This window comes from Peromyscus californicus, unplaced genomic scaffold (genome assembly GCF_007827085.1).
Source record: "Peromyscus californicus insignis strain IS unplaced genomic scaffold, ASM782708v3 Scaffold_11__1_contigs__length_118956290, whole genome shotgun sequence".
NCBI lineage: Eukaryota > Metazoa > Chordata > Mammalia > Rodentia > Cricetidae > Peromyscus > Peromyscus californicus.
In genome coordinates, this window is record NW_026294402.1 from 17,388,186 (window position 1) to 17,411,667 (window position 23,482).

Genomic DNA, 23,482 nt, shown 5'->3' on the forward strand with positions numbered 1-23,482 from the left:
TGAGTCTGACCCCCAGCACCTGTCCAAAGCCAGGCGAGGTAAGGCTTGACTATAATCCTTGTGTTGGGGAAACGGGGGTGGAGGGTGGGGGTGGGGTGGGGAGGTGTGGTGGGGAACCAGGACATGGGACAGACATGATGATGATGATGATGATGATGATGATGTTGACTACGACACAGGACATCTCTGTCTAGCTGAATCAGTGAGACACTGTCTCTAAAGATAAGGTGCAACTGTGCACGGTGGCACATGCCTTTAACTCCAGCACTCAGTAGGCGGAGAAGGCCCACTGGTGTGAATTTGAGGCTAGCCTCGTCTACATAGCAAGGTCCAGGACAGCCAGAGGCACATAGTGGAACCCATCTGAAAAAACCCACCACCACAACAAAATAAGGTGGAGAGAGACTGAGGAAGACATCCCCCTGTTGACCTCTGACCTCCACATACACGTGCACACAGGGATACATACATGCACACTCACACACACACACACAGTGAGTCGGGGGGACAGCAGGGCAGGCTGGGTGTGCACACACGTACACACGCACACCTTGTCGTCCCAGCGCGGGGCGGCAGAGCCGGGACCACTGCCACAAGTCAGAAGTCCTTCTGGCTACATAATGAGTTCCAGGTCAGCCTAGGCTGAGGCTGAGACATCCAAAAGAAGACAAAGAAGCTGGAGTGGTGGAGCATACCAGTTACCTCAGAACATGGGAGGCAGGGCAGGAGGGCCAGGGGTTCAAGGCCAGCCTCAGCTACATAATGAGATGTAGGCCTCCTGGACTAGGGGAGGGAGGGAAAGAGAGTGGGGAGGGGGGAAATTTATCTCAAAAATAAAAAAGGTTTGTCTTGGTGGATCATGCATATAACCCCAGCACTCATGTAGCAGAGACAGGATTGCTGTGAGTCTGAGGCCAACCTGGGATATAGAGTGAGACCTTGTCTCATAATACCAAACTTCAAATATAAATACCAAAAATAAATAAATAAACCAAAAACACAGGGGCAAACCTACACGTCATCCCCAGTGGGAGGAAGGGAACACAGGCCTCACCTGCTCAGCGAAGGTGCTGTCCCTCAGTCCTATGTCCTCTTCTGCATAGGTCAGGATGGTCTTGAGGGACCTTCTCAAGTGCTCTTCACTAAAGTTCTGAGTTGTCCCCACAAGGGATGACAGGGACATGGTCACCAGCATCTTCACACGGGCGAAGTTCTGATGGAACAGGGAGGCAGCGTTACCCTGAGAGCCTCAGGTGCCCGACTCCCCACACCAGGGTCCCTTAAACTTGCTGACCTGTCAGCTGCCATATGTGGTTAATACTTCCCACCCACCTGTCCACCCCACGCTTCCCACACTCTGAGCCCTCTTCCTGGCCTATGACACTGGATGATACTTGCTGATTGCCCCCCTGTCCTGTGCCACCCCGCTGGGGCCCTGGACCCGGCCCCCATACATGGCCAATCTCGAAGTTCTGGCGCATAAGCAGGTAGAGCGAGGCGCTGGCGTGTGTGCGGACGGTGCTGATGCGGCTCCCACAGTGTCGCAAAAGCCTCAGGCAGAGGTCGGCACAAAGCTCTGTATCTTCCTCAAAAAGCAGCTCCGGAAACTGCCCCGAGGACCCAGAGAGATGCTGGTCAGCCCACTCTGATTTGGGCTAATGATAAGATTTGGGTCTTTGTTTTGACCCTGTCAAGTGACCTGGCCATTTTGACCTAGGATCCCCCCACTCCTTTTTTTTTTTTTTTTTTTTTTGAGACAGGGTTTCTCTGTGTAGCCCTGGCTGTCCTGGATCTCACCCTGTAGACCAGACTGTCCTCAAACTCAGAGATCCGCCTGCCTCTACTTTGGGAGTGCTGGGATTGAAGGTGTGTATCACTACTGGACTAGCTATTTTTATGTTTTGAGACAGGCTCTTTTATGTATCTTAGCTGACTTTGTACTCCCTGTAGAGCCAAAACTCCTGATTTCTTGTGTCTCCCTCCCAAAGCTGGGATGAAAGGTATGTATAACTCGGCCCAGCCTATTTATATTTCTGGAAGACTTTTTTTTTTTTTTTTTTTTTTTTTTGGGTTGTTCTTATTTTGCAACAGTATCTTAGGCAGTCTGGGCTGGCCTTGAACTTGCTATGTAGCCAAAGATGACCTGAAACTTCTGGTCCTCCTGCCTCCACTTCCCAAGTGCTGGGATGACAGGTGACAGCCACCCTGCCAGGCTTAGCCCTCAGTTCAGAAACGCGGCTGTGGTGGCTCTGTGTCATGAACTGCCCAGTACACAGCGGGTGCTCAATACATGAGCTATTATTATCTCTGTGAACTGTGGCTGCTGTTTAGGAGTGCTTACCTTGGAAACCAGTGCTCGCTGGGTGGCTAGGCCATGCTGCAGGAAGAGGGCACTCTGGGCACTCCCCAGACTATACAGAACAACTTTCAGCACGGCACTCAGGACGCTCTCACGGGCCTCGGACAACATCACCGTCTTCATGGAGGGGTGTTAGAAATCCATGGGTTAAGAGACAAGGATGGTTATGGGGTCTGGGAAGCTGAGGGATTATGGGGCCACCATGACGGAATGAGAGGTCAGGACAGACACTGGATCAAGTCACACCTGTACGATGATCTCCAGCATGTCCAGAACCACTAGGCTGGCCTCTGTCGCCAGATTTCCGTCTACCAGGGCTTCATGCTCCATTTCATCCTTGGTCCTGGAGGGCAGGGGAGACCTTGTGAAGCCACTTGGAGTCAGACCCCCCCACGACACAGCAGAGCCCTCTCCCACCCTCTGCTGTCGTTACAGGGAGCTGCTCTCTAGAAACTGTTCTAACCACAGGTGACAGTCTGAGTGAGTTCCCAAAGGTTCTTGTGTTGGAAGGTTGGTCCTCAGCTTGAAGAAGTCAAGAGATGGAGAGCAAGAGCGGGGTGTGGCTCAGTGGTAGAGCCCCTGCCTAGAACCCCCCAGTGAGGGCTGGGGTGTGGCTCAGTGGTAGAGTCCCTGCCTAGAACCCCCCAGTGAGGGCTGGGGTGTGGCTCAGTGGTAGAGCCCCTGCCTAACATTGGTGGGATCTAGGGCTTGATCCCTAGACCCACTTAAAGGGTAAAAAGAAGCAGGACTAGTTAGACAGTTTTTGGTTATTAGGAGTGTGTCCTGAGAAGGGATTAGTGGGTCTCACGGGACAACTTTTTTTTTTTTCTTTTTTTGAGATAGGGTTTCTCTGTGTAGCTCTGTATGACCTGGAACTATTTACACTGGGATTACGGGCCTGCACCACCATAGCCTATGAGAACACTCTTATTTGTTTGTTTGTTTGTTTGTTTTGAGACAAGGCTTCTCTGGGTAGCCCTGGCTGTCCTGGATCTCACTCTGTAGCCCAGGCTGGCCTCGAACTCACAGAGATCTGCCTGCCTCTGCCTCCCGAGTGCTGGGATTAAAGGCGTGCGCCACCACCGCCTGGCTGAGAAAACTCTAGTTTTTTTTTTTGTTTTTCGAGACAGGGTTTCTCTGTGTAGCTTTGCGCCTTTCCTGGTACTCGCTTTGGAGACCAGGCTGGCCTCGAACTCACAGAGATCCGCCTGCCTCTGCCTCCCGAGTGCTGGGATTAAAGGCGTGCGCCACCACCGCCCGGCGAGAAAACTCTAGTTTTAAAGTGGCCTGCCTCAGTGGCTTATCATGGTAATGAGAAAGACCCATCTTTGACCTACTTGTCCACACGGTCCGAGGTCTGTCTCCAGTGGGTGACACTCTTCCGCCAGCGGACATTCTCTTGGTTTCCAAATGGACTTCTCTCTGCCACGCACAATGCATGTTCAGAGGTGTGTGGAGAGAGAAAGACATGTGTGAGCATGGGGACACACACACGCAGGAAGACATCTACGTAGGGTTAAGCAGAGTAACACTGGGCAAAGACAAAACTTGCCCCACAGACACCACCGCTAGACCCACATGGGCTGTGGGGACAGATGGGAGTCACATATGTCATGTGGAGAGCAGTGATCCATGAACTTTTTCTCTGCTGAGATAAGGACTCCTGTATCGCTGAGGCCTAGTGCTGACCTCCTCGTTTCCTGCCTGTCTCCCGGGTGCTGGGATTACAGGTGTGCACCGTCACCCCTCCCCACTGTCACCTCACCCCTGCTCCGCCGCACCATCTCCTGCCGTGCCCCGATGGTGCCCAGGATGGCCTCTTCCAGCCGCGCTTTCATGTCCAGTGACTTCTTGAATGTGAGGCTGTTGATCCGCTCAAAAGCCTTTTTCCCCTGAGAAAGCAGAGAACTGGGGTTGGAGGTGATGTGTGTTCCTTCTGCTAGGACCCCAGGTAGCCTAGTCCTTCTGCTCAGGGCAATTCCTACCTCCAGGGCCTTGGCCAGAAGACACAGCGCAGCCTCCTCTCCAAAATCTCACCACCCCCAAATTCTCTTCCTCCTCCCCCCACTCTCCTCCCCCCTCCCCCCTCTCCTCCTCCCCCCTCTCCTCTTCCTCCCCCCCACTCTCCTCCCCTCTCCTCCTCCCCCCCCCCCCACCACACCTCTCCCAGCACCTGCAAACTAAACACATGTTACAGACTCCCTTGCAGCTTTCCACCTTCTCTCCTTCCTTCCCTCTCTAACTTTCTCATTTCCTCATTGGCCTTGAATTCACTATGTAGCCGAGAAGGATCTTGACTTCCGAATCTGCTCCTTCACCCAGGAACTAGGATGACAGGCTTATGCGGCTTCCCTCCTCTCCCCTCCTCACTCTCCTTCATCCTGGGATGGATGGACCTCATGCATGCTGGTCAAGCACTCTATGACGGTCCACACCCCAGTGCAGCATTCTATTCATGAACTCATGCGTCGCCTTACTCCAAAGTTGAGGACAGCCACAGTTCACCTTGCACCCCCAGTTCACAGAAGCCCTTGGACAGACAGTCTGCCCCTGAGCTCCGGTGTGTGCTGAGCTCAGCCCCACCTCAGCCTCACCCCACCCCCTCACACCTTGTACTCAAAGGCAGCCAGACAGAGGTAGAGCAGGTCGAGGAGGCGTCCCAGCTGGGGCAGGGCCAGGTCAGCAGTCCAGCGCTGCAGAAGGGCTGCCTCCGCATTTTTCAAGACCCACAGCACACACACCAGCAAGGTCCGGCTGGACTCAGCAGAGAGGAGACAGCCTGAGCGAGCTGCCTGGGTGCGGAGGGAACAGAGTCAATTTTATTTTCCTTATACACGGTGAACTGTGGCCAACTGTATCTCATGACATGACGCCCTTTGTGTTTTGTTGGAGACACAGGCTGGTGTCCAACTCACAACATAATCTGAAGATGGCTTTAAACTTCTGATCCTCCTGCCTCCACCTCCCTCCTCGTGATTAGATCACAGGTGTGCACCACTAACGCAGTTTATGTGGTGCCAGGCCTTTGTGAACGCCAGGCAAGCACTCTGCCAACCGAGCCACATCCCCAGCCAACAACGTGGGCCTGAGTTCAAAGGTCTCATGGGCATGAGCCTCAGACTTACTGTTGAGGGGCCCTGGGAAATGCTGGTGCGAGAGCCAGGGGCCAGAGGTCCCCCAGCAATGGCCATGGCCACAGACGGGTTGATGGTGCCCCCAATGTCCGCTTCACCTTCTGTGTCTGAGTCCAGCATGGAGGCCAGTCTTGACCGCTGCCCTGAGCCCTCTAGAGGCAGAACAGGACATGAGAGAATGAGGCACTGGGCAGCGCCTTGCTTTAGTCAGAGAAGTGGTGCGTGCCTTTAATCCCAGCACTCAAGAGGCAGTGGATCTCTGAGTTCAAGGCCAGCCTGGTCTACAGGGTGTAGTTCTCTACATAGAGAAATCCTGTCTAGAACACCCCCCCCCCAAAAAAAATAACTGTTGCTTTCGTTCCAAATTTCCAGTATTCTCTGACATCAGCCATCCCAGACCAGGCCAGGTCAATCGTTTCCTATGGCTCACACTGAATCTTTGGACTTAAACTATGGGTACTGTGGACACAGCTCTATAGTTAACACTGAGAACAGAACTTGAGGACTGGGCTGGGAGTGCTTCTCAGCCTCCTGACTACTGGGTCACACGGCATGTGCCATGACACCGGGCTGCCACCAACAGATAACAGGTATTCTGAACCTAAGGAGAACTCTAGCCCCACCCAGCTTGGTGCAGTTCCAGCTTGACAGGGGAGGTGGGAGCTATCTATCCATCTAGACACTAAAAGGACCACCCTCCCTGGAGAAGACAACACCGCTCCAGACTGCAGTTTTCATATACAATGTCCAAAGAGAACACAGAATTATAAGACGTGTGGCAAGACAGAAAAATATGGGCAAGTGACCAAGACATCGCAAGTAGACACAGAGAAGAAAGAGTAAATGTCCCTTAGCAAGCAACGCCTTTACAGGAAGAGCCAGAGAAGGACAAAAGTGGGTTCAAAGATAAAGAATTTCAAAATAAAGCTAGAGGGCCGGTGCGGTGGCTCAGCCTTAAGATGGCCACTGCTGCACCTGATGACGTACATTGGGATCTCCATGACCCACGTGGGCGGAAGGAGAGAACTCACTCTCACATAGTGTCCTCTGACTTCCATATGTTCATGTGTATGTCTACACACATACTCAGGAAACAAACAAATACTTTTTTAATGAAAAATAGGGAGGTGGAGAGAGAGCTCAGTGGTTAGAGCACTGGCTGTGGCTGGACCTGGTGGCGCACGCCTTTAATCCCAGCACTTGGGAGGCAGAGGCAGGTGCATCTCTGAGTTTAAGATCTGGTCTAAATAGCAAGTTCCAGGACAGCCAGGACTACATAGAGAGACTCTGTCTCAAAAGACCAAAATAAATAAATAAAGGAGCACTGGCTGCTCTTCCAAAGGACCCAGGTTCAATTCCCAGCACCCACATGGCGATTCACAACTTATAACTCCGGTTCCAGGGTTCTGACACCCTCTGGCTTCTGTGGGCACCAGGTATGCATATGGTACACATACATACACACAGACAAAAGTCATACAACATGAAACAATATAAAAAAATGACAAAAACAAATAAAATTGGAATGTATGAAAAAATTAAATCAAATTAGGCATTTTATAAGTTAAAAGATACAGTGTCTGAAATTAAGAATTTGGGCTGGGGGATGGCTCAGGGGCTAAGCATTTGCCACACATGCATGAGGACTGGAGTTAAGGTGCCCAGCACTCACGTAAATGCCAGATGGACAAGGCAACACGCTTGTAATTCCAGCCTGAGAAGGTGCAGACCTGGGATCCAGAGCAAGCTGGCTAGTGAGACAAGCCCTGGCAGCAAGCTCCAGGTCTGCCCGACGAGGCCCTGCCTCAGCGGATGAAGTGGAAGAGTGATCAAGGCTGACTCCTGACATCACACTCGGGCCCTCACATGCATGTGTACACACACACGCGCGCGCGCGCACACACACACACACACACACACGCACACACGCACGCACACACACACACACACACACGCACACACACACACACACACGCACACGCACACACACACACACACACGCACACACACACACACTGGACGGGGGTTGGCTGAAGACAGATGAAAGTAACAGAAAGCGCGGGCAAACGGCAGACACAAAGAAACACTCTAACATGAGCCACTGCAGGAGAGAGAAGAGGCAGGGGAAAAAATTTAGAAGAGCTGAGAATTTCCCCATTCTTAGGAAAGGCATGAATCTACAGGTCCCTCTGTACCCAAGCAACTGCCCTAGAGGGTTCCTGAATGCCACGAAGAAACACTTGCAGCTAAGAATAGACTCATGAGCAAAGACAAGAGCACTAGGCCGTCCTCTGCTGCCTGCTTCCCACTGAGCCTTCCCATTCCTCTCAGAAGACAACACATGTCATCAGGAGGCCCCTCGACACCCGGGCTGACGACAATTCTCCACGTGTGTTTCTTTATCATAACGGATGCCAACACGGTTTCACTTTCCAGGTGAGACTTAAGGTTTGGAGAGGTAACTAACTGGCTTGATGCGGATGCTGTGAGAGCCTGACCCTGCGCCACTCACCCTCAGGCTGACCAGCCCTCCCCCAATCTGATTCTCCCACCCCACATCCCACGATCAAGTCTCTGGCCCGTGAAACCCCATCTTCCCCAGCCCTCTGACCGGCAAAGCCATGCAGCCGCGGCAGTGTGTCCCTGGCAAGGGAGAGCAGGGGCAGGTACAGCTCGGCCACTTTGGCCTTCACGGTGGGTTCTGTGTAGCGGGAGTCAACATCGTGGCTGCAGAGCAGGCTGTGTACGGCGCTAATGGCCTTCTTGTGCAGAAGGGACGCCCTGTGGAGTGACAGGGTGCTCAGCATGGTGCAGACATGGCCCCCGGCCCACGTCACTCTCCGCTGGCCGCACCCAGGCCCCATGCTCACCCTTCAGCGTCGGGCTCCAGGGCTAGGGCCAGTTCTGTCAGCAGGAGCCCAGACAGGAAATGCTGCTGCCTGAAAGGTCCACTTAGCTCAAACATGCTGGTCACCTTGGGGTCAGGGGCCTGGCTGGAGAAGGTGGAGCTCTGCAGATGGTAGAGTGGATGCCCAGGGTCAAGGGTCAGAGGTAAAAAGTCACCACCATGGCCACCACGGTGGTAACTGAAATTAGCACCAAGATCTGGAGATGAGTGGTTGGTAGAGGAGAGATGAACCCACAGACCCTCAATCTGGATATTTCCCACTTTCCCCTCCTAAAAGCACTTCCGGAGGAGCCAGGAAGACACTCTCCACTAAGCCTAACAAGCTGAGTTTGATCCCCAAGGCCACACAGTGGACGGAGAGAACGGACTCCTGTGAGCTGTTCCCTGAGTGCCACACCATCATCACAGCATACAGATGCCCCCCAACAAAGCAAATAAAACTTTAAATGAGAAATATCTCCCAAGGAAGTGCCATCGTGATATTTTGCTCACTTACTGTGAGATGACAATATCAGTGCAATAGTACTGTCAGCGGGCGTAGGGTTAAAGGTCAGAGGAACTGGAGAGACGCTCTTCCAGAGGACCTGGGTTCAATTCCCAGCACCCACATGGTGGCTCACAACCACCTGCAATGCCAGTCCCAGGGGACCAAGTGCCCTCTTCTGGCGTCCACCAATACCAGGTGGTGCACAGTCATACAGATAAAATAAATAAATAAATCTTTAAAGGGATATCCCATCCATGAGGAGTTACGACATGGAGTCAAAACTCAGAAGGCTGAGAAACAGCAGCCCGAATGCAAGTCCAAGAATTGAATTTGGGGACCAAAAGGAGTCATTTTTCCTAGGAAATCTCTGAGAAGTCATGGGTGAAGACAGAGGTGAAAAGTCAAAGGTCAGGGGTGTGCCAGGGCAGGGGACCAGAAGGGAGTGAACAGAAATGTATCAGATGGGTTGAAGGTGTGCCACTTCAGGCGAAAAGGGGGAGGAGGAGGCCTGCCTACCTGGGAAGTAGTGGAGGACACTGAGGGGGAGGGGGAGGCCGGGGGCGACAGGGGGCAGCAGGGTAGGTTAAGGGTCACATAGTGCTCATGGCTACACAGGATGCGGGTGAAGTCCATCCGGAGGGTTAGCAGTGCAGCTGGGTTGGGGGCAGACTGCAGCCGAGTGGTCACCTGCAAGGGAGGGGATGTCGGGGTGACATCAGCATCCCCGTGCCCACAGACTCCATGGGTCCCACAACACCATCTGCCACACCCCCACCCTCCACCATGCATACCTACCTGCTTGTAGTGAGCTCGTACCAGGCTGAAGATGTAGCCTCGGTCTGCTATGGACAGGAGGTCACTGAGGAAGAAGGCCAGGCTGGCATTCAGCCGTTCAGCCAGCTCCATGTCCTGGGGACACAGGTCCTGTCAGTCCACACTGACAGTGCCCAGCCTGGCTCACCTCTGCATGACTTTCTCCCCCTCCGCGATCCACTCAATACTCATTTTGCTTTATTTTTATTATTTGCGGCAGGGTCTCCCTGTGTAGCCTTAGCTGACCTAGAGCTCACCACGCTGGTCTCAAGTGCACAGAGGTCCACCAGTCTCTGCACCCCAGAGCTGGGATCAAAGACCGCCACGTCACACTCAGTCCCACAATACAGTTTTCTTTCTTCTCCCACCCAGAGTTGGATAACCCACTCTCTATGTCCAGACTTCAGAGTTCAACAGGATACATTTCCCAGGCTCCCTTGCAGCTGATCTGATCATACTCTGGCCAATGAGATCAGAGAGGAGGTGAGGTACTCTCTTTCATTGCTTGAAACCTCTGCTGGACGGGGAGGGCCTGGGCCAAACTCTGGAAGCCCTGCAGTCTACTTACATACAGAGAAACACTTCGATTCTGTTTGAATGCTTATCACTGTGTTCCAGCGAATCAATGTGCTCTAATGGTACACCACCAGAAATCATTTAATGAGCATCTATTGAGCACCTACTGTGTGCCCAAGCTGTGAAGGAAACATATGGTTCTGGCTGCTAGTCCAGCAGTCTTAGAGGAGTGATAAATCTAGTATCACACAGCCCAGGCTAACCTCAAGCTTGTGATTCTCCTGTCCCAACCTCTCAAATGCAGCAACCCCAGGCGTGCACCACCACACCTGGCTGGGATGCCTTAAGTATGGAGCCAGATACAGCTGGTGTTCATTACATGCCAAAGGAATGCGTGAAAGTGTGGTGCCCATCACCAGTGACACTTATGTCAGCGCTGGGACAGCTCCAGGGACACCAAGGTCGCTGGCATTGTGTAACAAGGGCAGCATTTCCCAAACCTGAAATGTTCCTATCACATCCTCAAATGACATCTCTTTAAAATCCAGGAGAGTTGACCATGGCGGCACACGATTTTAATCTCAGTGCTTGGGAGGCAGGTGGTTCTCTTTGAGTTGGGAGCCAGGCTGTCTCCATAGCAAGTTCCAGGCCAGTCTGGGCTACAGGGTGAGACTGTCTAAAAATAAGGTAAAATCAGAAGAGATGGGCTGGCAAGCTGGTTCTGAGGGTGAACGTGCTTGCTGCCAAGCCTGATGTCTGGAGTTTGACCCACATGATGGAAGCAGAACTGCCGCCCACGGACATTCTTCTAACTTCCACACATGCACCATGTTTCACACACCCACACAACACAACAGATAAATAAATGCAATTTAAAAAATCAGGATATGGGGCTGGAGAGATGGCTCAGTGGTTAAGGCTTGCTCTTCCAGACGACCTGGCGTTTGATTCTCAGCACCCACATGGCTGCTTACAACCATCTGTAACTCCTGGACCAGGGGATCCAATGTCCTTTTCTGGCCGCCAAGGGCACTGAGCATAGCGCACAGGCCAAGCACTCATCCACATAAAATTTTTTTTAAAAATTTCTTTTTGGCTTTCTGAGACAGGGTTTCTCTGTGTAGTTTTGGTGTCTTTCCTGGAACTCACTTGGTAGTCCAGGCTGGCCTCAAACTCAGAGATCTGCCTGGCTCTGCCTCCCGAGTGCTGGGACTAAAGGCGTGCACTACCACTAGCCAACTTAATTTTTTTTTTTAATTAAAAAAAATAGGAGACACTTTTGCAGAATATGGTTGGATGGAGTAGTGCAATGGCTATTATGTCTGAGGGGAGCTTTCTCTCTGGCCCCCATACACCCCCACAGAAGAGGGTGACTCGGATTCAAAACCTTTTACCTCTCCTTCCCCAGTAGCCTGGTACCAGGTTACACTATTCTGCACTCTCTGCCTCAGTTTCCCTATCAGTAGAGATAACATTCACACTTCATGGATGGCTATGATCCAGCTGGAAGCATGCAGAAGGTGCTCAAGAATGCTTCCATAAGAATACTGTGATCAGGACTGCTGTCTGCCTAATTCCTGTGGGGACTGGAACTGGTGATCCTGGGGCCTCGACGATCATCAGGGCCTCAGAATAGCAACATTCGTTTACTATGTTCCTACTGTATACTGGTACTAAGCTGAGGGACACAGGGTGTGCCCCACATCCTCCATGTCCTCACCAACTCTTACTCTCCCTTGACGCCTCTGCCTCAGCCGCGCTCACCCTCACTGCCCAGTTGCAAACCTGCCCCAGGACCCTTGCACCTGCCATCCCTCCTGCCCGCAGCTCCCAGGCCTCACCCACCTCACCCTTCACTTTTCCTCTAAAGCTGCTTTGTGAGGGCAGGGACTTGGCCTGTCTTGCGGCCAGGGCTATGCACACCATAGGTGCTTGAGAAAGAGACCACGGATGCCCAGATGCACGTGGCACACTCCATCTCTGACCGCAGCCCTGGTCTGCCACCTGGTCACTTTCCTCTGAGAGCCCCAGTCCCTCCTCACCTTATGGACTCGGGTGATGACTTCCAGGCCCACAGAGGCCACCAGGGCTGCAATGTCGTCCAGGAAGCGCCCAGGGAAGCGCAGCTTTCGGGGAGTGTCCAGTCGCTGGCCCAGGAGCAAATGTAGCTGCATGCTTTTGATCTGGGGGTGAGGTGAGTTGAAAGGCTGAGGGCAGGGCGGTACCATGGGAGGCCCTGGAGGGCTGTGGGAGGAGCTTCAGATACATAGCTGGGGCTTGAGAGAAACTGGGGTGCTGGACTGACAGATGGGGCACGACAGGCAAGGAAGGGACGTAAGTGGCTCTGAGCTAAGTAGCTGCAGCTGAAGCGTGGTCTGGGTTTGACAGAAGGGGCGGAGCTTTAGCACCAGGAACAGTGGGCTTGGGGCCAGAGAGGTGGCTCAGTGGTTAAGAGCACTGGCAGCTCTTCCAGAGGTTCTGAGTTCAATTCCCAGCACCCACATGGTGGCTCTCGGCCATCCATAATGGGATCTGATGCCCTCTTCTGGCAAGCAGGTGTACATGCAGGCAGAGCACCATATACATAAAAAAAAAAAAAAAAAGAACAGTGGGCTTAAGGGGTCCCGAGGAGGGGGAGCCTGAGTGGGGGGCGGTGGGAGGATTTGAGGAGCAGGTAGGGACCACGGTGAAGCCTCAGAACCCGGAGTTTTGTGGGTGTCTGAGTGTACATGCCTGCAGAGCCCCGCCCCCACCTCTTGTTGGAGACGGGTCTCACTGAGGCTGGAGCGCCCTGATTTGGCTGGGCTTGCTGGTCCACAAGTACCAGGGACCCTCCCGTCCCCGCGTTCCCAGTGCCGGGGTTACACTAGTCCGGCCCTTCCTCTGTCACATGTTCTGGGGCCCTAACTCTGGTCTTCAAGTGTGTGACAGCACCTGTCTCTAACTTTCTCCCCGGCCTCCTGGAGGATTATGGGGGATGGACTGGCGGGGACAAGGCCAGCAGGCACTGGGGGAGAAGACACAAAGACACACTTGAAGGAATCTGGAGGGTCTGCAAGCCTGACCTCTCAGTACTCGGTGTCTCTTGGAGGAAGGAGGCCCCATCTCTGGGTTGAGGAGTCCTCTCTAAAGAGGGGGGTTTACTGTCAAGGTGACCTCCATCTCTCCTTACAGAAGAGCCTCAAGGCCGTTTCTTAGGGTTTCAAGTGCAGTTTCGAGGCACTTTCTCTCAAAGGTCTCCCAGGGCGGGGAAGTCCTCACCATGAGCCGGAAGAAGAACCAGGCATGCTGTAGGGCCACCTCGCGAACAGCACTGCCACTCACGACCCACTGCAGAGCCAGCTCCTCGTGCAGCAGCTGTGGGCGGGGCCAGGGTTACCAAGAGCCAGGTGCCACCCTCCCACACACCCCAGGGAAGCCTGGCTGGGGGTCAGAGCAGCAGGAGGCCATGCGGGGTGGGGTGAGAGCAGATTCCAGCCCTGGCTGGGCTCTGGATGTGGGGAGGAGCACTGGACCCCTTGCTGTGGGGCAGCGGGGTGGACATCAGACCAGCCACCCTAGTCCCCCTCTACCTTCTGCACAGTGTATCTTGGCTGAGGGGCTGGCAGGGCCGAGGAGGAGGCCTCGAGGTAAGAGGAGGCTCGGCTAGAGTTGCGGTCGATGGCCTAGGATGGATGGGATGGAAGCATGGGATGGCAGAGTGAGTTAGTGATGTGGATGGGAACAGAGATGAGGTTACATGATGGAGGAAGGATCAGTCCTTGTGGGCATGGGCAAAGAGAGAGATGGGACTTGGTCAGCACGAACAGAGGAAGTTGTTAGGGTTTGAACACATCTCCAGAAACTTCATTCATGTGTTCGAGATTTTATGTTTGGTTTTTTTGAGACAAGGTCTCACGTAGCCCAGGCTGGCCATGTTGATGGCATTTGGTGGTGGGACCTTTGTAGGTGACGAGCATTAGGTGAGGCTATGGGGGTGGCACCCCAACAGTAGTATTAGTGGCTTCAGAAGATGGAGAGAAAGGCAGGCAAGGTGGAGCACACCTGTAATCCTAGTGCTGAGGACGCTGAGGCAGGAGGATTGTGAGCTCCAAGTCAAGGCGGACCCTGCCTCACAATAGGGAAAGAGAAAGAAAAAGAAGGAAGAGAGGGAGGGAGGGAGAGGAGGAGGGAGAAAGTAGGGGAGAGAAGGGAGAGACCCGAGTTAGCTCACTGCCTCTGTCACCACATGATACAGCAGGAAGAGGCCTGTGCTCTGGAGCTTCACTTAGCATCCGGAGGCATGAATTAACTAGTTACTCTTTGTTTGTTCTTCAAGACAGGGTTTCTCTGTGTAGTTTTGGTGCCTGTCCTGGAACTCACTCTGTAGACCAGGCTGGCCTCGAACTCACAGAGATCCACCTGCTGCTCTGCCTCCCGAGTGCTGGGATTAAAGGCATGCGCCACCACCACCTGGCTAGTTACTCTATAAATGGCCTGGCCCTGAGTACTTTGTTCTAGTAACAGAATGGACGGAGACAATGGGCGGGGCCACACAGGCAGGGAGGGCAGAGGGAGAGACAGGTCTGTGTGAATGGGTTTGTGGATAGAAGGAGAACCCTGCGCATGGCCAGGGCGCTGTGGGAGGACATGGGACAGTGTAGGTGAGGGCAGGTGAAGGAGCAGTGGGAATCAGATGTGTTCAGAGAAGAGGGAGCTGGACACGGTGGGGTACACCTGTCATCTCACTGCTCAGGAGGCAGAGGCAGGAACAGTGTGACTTCCAGGCCATCATGGGCTACAGAGCAAGAATTTGTCTCAAAGCACAAAACCAAACCACACAATACTCCTCAAAACACAAAACAAACGATAAAAACAAGGGCTGGGATCTGGCTCTGTGCTAGAGCACTTGTCTTGGTCTGGGCAAGGCTCTGGGTTCCAGGAAAGGGGTGTGCTGGCAGGGATGGAGTCAGGAGTAACCGTGAAGATGGGGTGATGGTGTCGGGGGAGTGCAGGGGGTGCAGCAGAGACAGGCTGCATGGCCCAAAAGTCAGGGCACCACTGCAGACAGGGGGAAGGAATTCATGATCGGAGGAGGCCAGAGGCACCAGAGGACGGAAGATGAGGTCAAGAGTTAAATGGAAGGGCTTGACCACCAGGTGGAGTGTGTGAACATGGAGGAGGTGTGTAGCTACAAGAAAGAAAGAAAGGTAAGACAGGGAAGATAGTATGTGCTGGGACTACAGGCCTGGCCTCCCCTCACAGGGCCTCAGCATTTCCCTCTGTGAAATGGGTACTGTGGTCCAAGCTTCACTCCTTGTCTGGTTTTCTGGTCAGGAGAAAAGGCTCAGTGATGGAGTTGGCTCAGCCACTGGGACTTGAGCACCCTGTAGCTGCCATGGCCCATCATGCACTGCTTACTCAGCATGCCTGTGCCAGGCCACACACTCTGAAGACCACTTCCTGCCTGGGACACCACCCTGTTACTACCTGGTCACCTCCTCTCGGCTCCCCAAGGCTTAACTAACCTTTCAGGAAATTGAGGACTGTCCTGATTAAAAATGCTATGAGTGGAGACTAGAGAAGGTCAGCAGTTAAGAGCACCGGCCGCTCTTACAGAGGACCCGGGTCAGATCCCAGCACCCACAGGGTGACTTAAACTGTCTGTAACTCCAGGTCCAGGGGATCTGACGCCTTCTTTTGACTTTTGAGGGCCCCAGGCAAGTGCAGCATAGACATACATGCAGGTAAAATACAAATAAAACAAATAAATCTAATATATATATATATATATATATTTTTTTTTTTTTTTGGTTTTTCGAGACAGGGTTTCTCTGTGTAGCTTTGTGCCTCCCTGGAACTCACTTGGTAGCCCAGGCTGGCCTCGAACTCACAGAGATCCGCCTGGCTCTGCCTCCCGAGTGCTGGGATTAAAGGCGTGCGCCACCACCCGCCCGGCCCTAATATATATTTTTAATGCTGGGGGTGGGTTGGGCCTGGGCCTGGGCTATTGAAGTATTTGCCTAGCTTCCTCAAAGCCCTGGTCATATTCCTAGCCCAGTGTGGCCCAGCCACACAGGCTGAGGACGTGCCTTACCAATGAACTCCAATCGTAGCCTTTTTCTTTTGGGACAGGGTCTCATGTTCTCCAGGCTGGCCTCAAACTCTCTATGTAGCCAAGAATGACTTTAAACTCCTGATCCTCCTGCCTCCATCTCCAAAGGCTAGGTTTACAGGCGTGTACCACCATGCTTGGTTTATGTGGTTCTAGCGCTCTGCTTGCTGAGTCCCAGTTCCAGCCTGTTAAAGCATCTATGCCAGCACTTCTGAATCTGCTCACTTGTTTGATGGGTGTCTATTTCTGGGATGTCTACTGTAGCTCAGGGGGACCCCACTGGGGCCCCACCCGATGCCCATGCTTGGGACCATGTTGCTGAGCACTTTCCTGAGTCTTTGCTTTGCTTTTGCTGAGATCTGATGCAGCCCAGGGTGACCGTCAACTCCTGCCTCTATCTCCCAAGAGCTGGGATTACAGGCAGGCACCTGAACATCTGGTGTGCTATCTCCATCTTAAAAACCGAGGGACTCAGAGAGGCAGCCAATCAGCTGGGGCACAGGACAGGGCCTGAGCCAAGGGGGATGGAGCTCAGGTCTACTGCAGGCAAAGCCCCTCCCCAAACCAGGTCCCTGGAAGGAGCTAAATTGAGGAAACCCCTGTATGAAAACAGGTGGGGAGCTCCAGGGGTCCAGGGCTTCACCCTCGTAAGGGTTGTCTATGCCAAGGGGATGGTTAGAAGTCCCTAAGGCAGAGATAGGTTAAAGGGAGGGAACGTCCATGCAGGGCAGCGAAGTTATAGGTGGGTAGATTTACATAAGATTTGCACCCATTCACATACCACCACACAATGGTCTGTCTCTGTTGGTCTGTGTTTTTTCTCAATGTTTTTTGTTTGTTTGTTAAGACAGGTTTGTTAAGCCCTGGATGGCCTCCAACTCACCATGTAGAGCAGACTGGCCTTAAACTTACAGATATCCACCTGCCTCTGCCTCCCAAGTGCTGGGATCAAAGGCACCACCACCACCCAGCCTTGCTTCTTAATCTTAATTTTACTTCTTGGTGGTGCTGGTGATGGAACCCAGAACCTCATGCCTGCTATGTGAGAACTCTGCCCCTAGCCATACCCCAAACACGCAGTGGCCTAGGTGGTATCACAAGGCCTTAGGCTGACCAGATACCTACAACACAGACCTCCACAGCCCCAGACAGTCATGGGCCCTTGCTGTCCCTGAGGGATTAGTTCACTGCAGCCGGGAAGGCGGGAGGAACTCATGCAAAGGGGACACACGTGGGGGCAGGTAGGGAGGCACCTGTCTGGGCTCAGCCCCGCAGTACGGGGGCACCCGCCGCAGCACAGCCTTGCTGCCTCCCGGAGCGTAAGCAGAATTCACCCAGGAGTGGGAGCGGTCCACGCCCTGAAGATACACAGAGAAGGGATGATGTCCCAAACTGAGCACAGGGAAGGCGGTATGGGAGACGGCGTGGACACTGCCCCAGAGCACACATGTGCCATGCACAAACCTGGGAAATGTGCAGTGTGCACGTGCTCGCACAGTGTGTAACTGCCTGGAGTGCCTATGCATTTGAATCCATGTAGATATGAGCATGGAGAGCACGTACATATGTATTCATGTATGTATGTGCACATGGGGCCTGTCCATATGCACTTGTGAATGTATTGCATGGTGTATATGTGTATGTGCAGTGTGTGCATATATCAATGTATGTGTGCACATAGGCTACATATGTATATGCATCTGTGCACATATGTACAAGGGATACACACACACACACACACACACACACACATATATATATATATATACCTTCATATTAGTGTACACAGGATGCATGTGTACATATACCTTTGTATTAGTGTGTACAGGTTGCATGTGTACACACACCTTTGTATTATTGTACACAGGCTGCATGTGTACACACACCTATGTATTAGTGTGCACAGGCTGCATGTGTACACACACGTTCACATTAGTGTACACAGGCTGCATGTGTACACACACCTTTGTATTAGTGTGCACAGGCTGCATGTGTACACACACGTTCACATTAGTGTACACAGGTTGCATGTGTACACACACCTTTGTATTAGTGTACACAGGCTGCATGTGTACACACATCTCTGTATTAGTGTACACAGGCTGCATGTGTACACACATCTCTGTATTAGTGTGCACAGGCCGCATGTGTACACACACCTCTGTATTAGTGTGCACAGGCTGCATGTGTACACACACCTCTGTATTAGTGTGCACAGGCTGCATGTGTACATGCACCTGGTGAACCATGGACATCTTTGTTGAGCCAGGCCAAGCCCTTTCCCCCCATTCTCCAGTCAGCTGAACAGTGCAGAGTCCCCAGAGCGGCCCTGCAGCCGTCAGAGCCTCAGCCGGGCCACACAGCCGGGCCACACAGCCGGGCCACAGCCTTCTTCTCAACAGCGACTTGTGGTTTTCCTTCCTCCATCAGCATGGAGATTCTTCACCCGCCCACCGAGCCTGCAGCCAGGCCTTTGAGGCTGGAGGTTTCGGCCCCCCTTGCCCTACCTTGGTGGCTAGGATGCGGGACACCTCATCGTCCACAGAGCCGGGGACCACGGCCAGGTCAGGGTTGCTGCTGCTGATACTTTTAGAGCGTGTCAGGTAGAGGCTGGTGGGGCGGCCAGAGCCGCGGGCCAGTGTGGCGGCCTGTACGGTTGGTGGAGGGACCCCTGAGGAGAGAGGGAACCGTCAGCTCAGCCCCTGCCAGGATGACCCAGGCCCTTCCCAAGCAGCAGCCCTGGGTGAAATCGCTTTCCTTCTCTGAGTTCCCACGTTCTCACTGTAAAATGGAGCTGAACATGGCTACTGCTTCACAGCGACTTGGGGCAGACAGAGCACACTGGGCACAGAGCCTGGGCCGGTGTGTTCATAGCTGCTGTTCATTAGGCACAAATGAGACAAAGCTAACATCTCTTTCAGTGCTGGGGATGGAACCCAAGGTCTTGTGCAGGCTAAACGCTTGAGCTACCAGGAGCTTCCCCCCAGCCCAAGTCCCTCTCTCCCTTCCTCTCCTTCTTTCCTTCTCCTTCTCCCTTTCTGTCCCTCCCTCTACGCCCCCTCACTCCCCCCACACCCCCCCACCCCCGAGACAGGGTTTCTCTGTAGCTTTGGAGCCTGTCCTCGAACTCACCATGTAGCCCAGGCTGGCCTCGAACTCACAGAGATCCGCCTGGCTCTGCCTCCCGAGTGCTGGGGTTAAAGGCGTGTGCCACCGCCTCCCGGCCCTCACCGCCATTCTTTCTGGTGCTGGGGTTCAAACCCAGTGCCTCATGCATGCCACTGAGCTACCTTCTCAGACCCCGCCAAAGCCAATCTCAGTGAAAGCTCACTGTGGGAAGACTTTCCAAGATCAATGCCATCTGTGACTATCGGTGTCCTCATGAGGTGAGCACTACTACTACCCCCATTTAAAAAGGAGAAAACAGCCGGGCGGTGGCGGCACACGGCTTTAATCCCAGCACTCGGGAGGCAGAGCCAGGCAGATCTCTGTGAGTTCGAGGCCAGCCTGGGCTACAGAGCGAGATCCAGGACAGCCCAAGCTACACAGAGAAATTGCCCCCAAAATAAATAAATAAATAAATGATAAAAATGGGAAAACAGGCTCGGAGAGGTGAGGCCAGGGTCACAGGGCGTCTAGGCAGTAGAATGGTCGCTCAACACCAGGCAGCCCGTCTTAAGCCCCTGCTCTCAGCATCTTGCTGATGGGCTGAATCAGTTGCTGGTCAAGTGTGTAGAAACATGCCCTGGGGCCAGAGCAGAGTGGGTGAGATGGTGTCTACCTGTAAGTCACCCAAGCGAGGCCGGGAGGCCCCGGGGCCTTGACGTAGGGTTATTCTCCTCTGCTTAGTGTGCTGTGCTCACCACTGTTTCCTGTGGCCCCGCATTCCCCGCTAACACTCACCTGGCAGGCCGAGGTCACCGCCAGGGAGGCGGAAGGCGTAGTGCACATAGGCAGCCAGCAGCGGGCAGTGACCACGGGAATCTTGGACAGTCTCCAGGCTCCGGTGCACAAGGCTGGCTACATGAGCCATAGCTTCAAAGGCCCCTCGACCCAGGTTCACTGTCGGACAGAGCAAAGGTCAAGTTCCACGGCCCAAAGCCTCCCAGGTCCCCACTCACCTTCCAGAGGAGGGAGGGTAGCTAGGGTGCTAGAGCTCATGGGGATCTTAAAGGCCCAGCACTGGGGGGAGGTGCTCTGGGAGTCCAGAGAAACAAATGAACTGAGGAAGAAACTCAGGGTTGGGGAAACAGGCCTAAAACCACCGTGGCTCACCTATCTGGCCACCAATGACCGGGGGCCGCACAACCAGGCGGACAAGCTTGTCTAGAACATGGTGGGAAAAGGCCACAAGGGGCTCTGGGCTGGCGAGGCGCAGGGCTGCCAGGCTGCCTCGCAGCTCCTGCTCCACGGTGGCCTCACTCAGCACCGTCTCCTTGAGCCGGAATGGGAAGGTCCCTTCTTCTAGAACATGTACCAGGGTGAAGAACTTATCCAAGTAGGGGTCCTAAGGAGAGGGAAGGGCATGGAGTGAGCAGAGAGCGGGGGTGGGGGCAGGGGGTGCCCACCCCCCACCTGAGTCAGCAATCTAGATCAGATGGACTGAAGTTACGTCCAGTGGCTGGAGGCCAGACCTTTACCAGGCAGTTGCAAGCGCGTCTTGCTCAATCCCGGGGTAGGCAGGAGGGGGACAGGCCTGGGAGCCTGAGTTCTTATCCCACCCCGTACCTGCGGGTGCACGGACGACACAGCTGTGAGCTCCACACTGAACACACCCTTGTGACCGTCCACCCAGCGCATGCCCGGCAGCGCCACCTGTGGGAGGGAGGGAGGGGCGGGGTGGGCACAGGCTGACCCTCCCCCATGCATCAGGCCACCAGACCAGGCCGTAGCCTTCGCCATTGCGACACCATGGCCAGAAAGTAGCCCAGCCTGAGGGAGTGGCAGGGTACCCTGTCCCTAAGGGAGCCCTAAGGGCAGGCTGGAAACCCACAGAAACTGAGGGGTATGTTCAGAGTGAAAACTAGCTAGAAAAAGCAATGGCCTAGGAATAGCATTTAAGGGGGGACTTGAAACCGTCAGACTTGTTCATTAGCTAGTAGAAGGGGAACGGGATGGTGGCAGCAATATAATGAGGTCGATGGAGGGGGTACACGCCTGTCATCCCAACACTTGGGAGACAGAGGCAAGGGTCAGGAGTTCAAGGTCAGCCTGGACGACACAGAATTCCAGGCTTGCCTGGGCTGTGTGTGACCTTGTCTAATAAATAAATAGATAAATAAATAAATAAATAAATAAATAAATAAATAAATAAATAAATAAACAAATAAATAATATGTCTAGTAACTTGCATCTAAGCCCTGGGACCTGCATGGCAGAGAACAGACTCCGAAAACCTATTCTCTGACTTTCACACACATGGCACACGAGCCACACCCCCAAAATAACAAATAAAAGAATTATTTTTTTTTTTAATCACAAAGGGAAGACTGTCAAAGGAACAGAGAGGCTGGGGGACAGCGAGAGAGGAGAGGCCTGCGGGGGTATGGAAAGAGACACATGGGATGCAACCGCCCACAGAGACATTCTGTTGGGGTGGCAGGAGGCACAGGGGACCCCAGGTGCCCACGGAAGCCAAGGGCTCTCCAGGGCACTGAAGGGAGGCGGGAGGAGGCTGTGAGGACAGGGCAACGAAGGCATCGGTGCTGGGGGCGCAGGCACGTACATCCGGGGTCAGGACGGAATAGCTGGGTGGAGGCTGGTCCACCGACACAGGCAGGCAGAAGGGGCCGGTCCTCAGGCGGCCGTGCTGTAGCAGAGGGATCCACTGGGGAGAAGGGGAACGGTGAGGGTCAGGTGCGGCCGGAGACCTCGGGGGAGGGGTCGGGAGGAAGCTGTGGGGTAACAGTGGCTCACGGTGAAGCCCACGGGCGTCTCCAGGGCCGTTCCCGGCCGGGGCTGGCAGCTGACGTGATAGAAGGTGAAAAACAGGTGATGGTTCTCGGTCACGCAGGCCGGAAGCCGCAGCTTGAATTCCTCATAGAATTCAGGAGACCTGGGGAGACAGGGCCAGGGGCTGGGGGCCAGCCAGGGGGTGGGAGCCTCACAGGATGACTCCCTACCTCAACTTACCTCATCTGCATGCCGAAACTTAAGCCTCTGCTCTTCCTGCTCCGTGCATACTCTCCCTACACTCGGCCTCCCTGACCCCCTCGGAGATCCCCAGGGTCAGCCATGTGCAATACCCAACCCTGCATACTTGTTATGATAGACCACTGGTGTGAAGGCCTCTCGGGCGAACTCACTACAGCTAGATTTCCCAAAGATGACCTGTGGGAGGCGGAACATGAGGGACTCGCTGGGGACAACCTCTGCCTGCCCCATCCCCTTCCCTCCAGAGCAGGGTCACTGCACTGACCGGCAAGGCCTGGCTCTGGTCCTCGCCAGCCATGTACTGGATCCGCACGGCCAGGTTGCGCACAGAGCCCTGGCGACTGCTGAAATTGAGGCTGTGTGGGTACACGAAGAGCAGGTTCCTGAAAAAGGAGGAATTGGAAGGGTGGGGGACTGGGTGGGGGACTCTCTAGAGGGCTGGGGACGCAGTCATGGGAGAGAGGGTCATGAAACAGGTGCACTGAGGACAGGGTGGGCTGTGGTCCCAGGCATCACCGAGGGTCACGGACAGATGAAACCTCTTCTCCTGTTGTCATTGTTTGGTTTTTCCGAGACAGGGTTTCTCTGTGTAACAGCCCTGGCTGTCCTGGAACTCACTCTGTAGACCAGGCTGGCTCTGAACTCACAGAGATCCGCCTGCCTCTGCCTCCTGATAAAAGGCGGGATAAAAGGCGGACACCACTGCCCCAGCAGTTAAAACCTCTTGACGCACACATCTGGATTCAGGGAGGTACAAGGCCAGGCACAGATGGGCACTGAGAGCCAGGTTGGTTTTTTTTTTTTTAATTCGAATTCAAGGTCGTCCTGGTCTACATAGGGAGTTCTAGGCCAGTCAAAGCTACATAGAGAGCTCTTGTCTCAGAAAAAAACCCACAAACAACAAGCATTCGAGACAGGGTCTCATGTAGCCCAGGGCAGATTTCAGTTTGCCAGTTAGCTCAGTATGATTTTTAAATTCTCGACGTCCTGTGTCTCCACCTCCAAAGTGCTGGGATGA

The 23,482-nt window shown here is 53.8% G+C and overlaps 1 protein-coding gene across 1 annotated transcript in view; it reads right to left on the bottom strand.

Annotated features, from left to right (window-relative positions):
• Dock6 (dedicator of cytokinesis 6) overlaps nucleotides 1-23,482 on the bottom strand; it is a 59,481-nt gene that overhangs the window by 15,901 nt on the left and 20,098 nt on the right. The window contains 24 exon segments of the mRNA XM_052754336.1: nucleotides 1,055-1,213; nucleotides 1,455-1,607; nucleotides 2,342-2,476; nucleotides 2,606-2,702; nucleotides 3,697-3,781; nucleotides 4,125-4,251; nucleotides 4,969-5,151; nucleotides 5,485-5,645; nucleotides 8,105-8,274; nucleotides 8,364-8,503; nucleotides 9,405-9,575; nucleotides 9,684-9,797; nucleotides 12,260-12,400; nucleotides 13,479-13,574; nucleotides 13,790-13,882; nucleotides 17,565-17,669; nucleotides 18,819-18,982; nucleotides 20,215-20,373; nucleotides 20,587-20,818; nucleotides 21,040-21,126; nucleotides 22,037-22,138; nucleotides 22,228-22,366; nucleotides 22,571-22,641; nucleotides 22,730-22,847. Coding sequence (XP_052610296.1) covers nucleotides 1,055-1,213; nucleotides 1,455-1,607; nucleotides 2,342-2,476; nucleotides 2,606-2,702; nucleotides 3,697-3,781; nucleotides 4,125-4,251; nucleotides 4,969-5,151; nucleotides 5,485-5,645; nucleotides 8,105-8,274; nucleotides 8,364-8,503; nucleotides 9,405-9,575; nucleotides 9,684-9,797; nucleotides 12,260-12,400; nucleotides 13,479-13,574; nucleotides 13,790-13,882; nucleotides 17,565-17,669; nucleotides 18,819-18,982; nucleotides 20,215-20,373; nucleotides 20,587-20,818; nucleotides 21,040-21,126; nucleotides 22,037-22,138; nucleotides 22,228-22,366; nucleotides 22,571-22,641; nucleotides 22,730-22,847 — 3,202 coding nt within the window.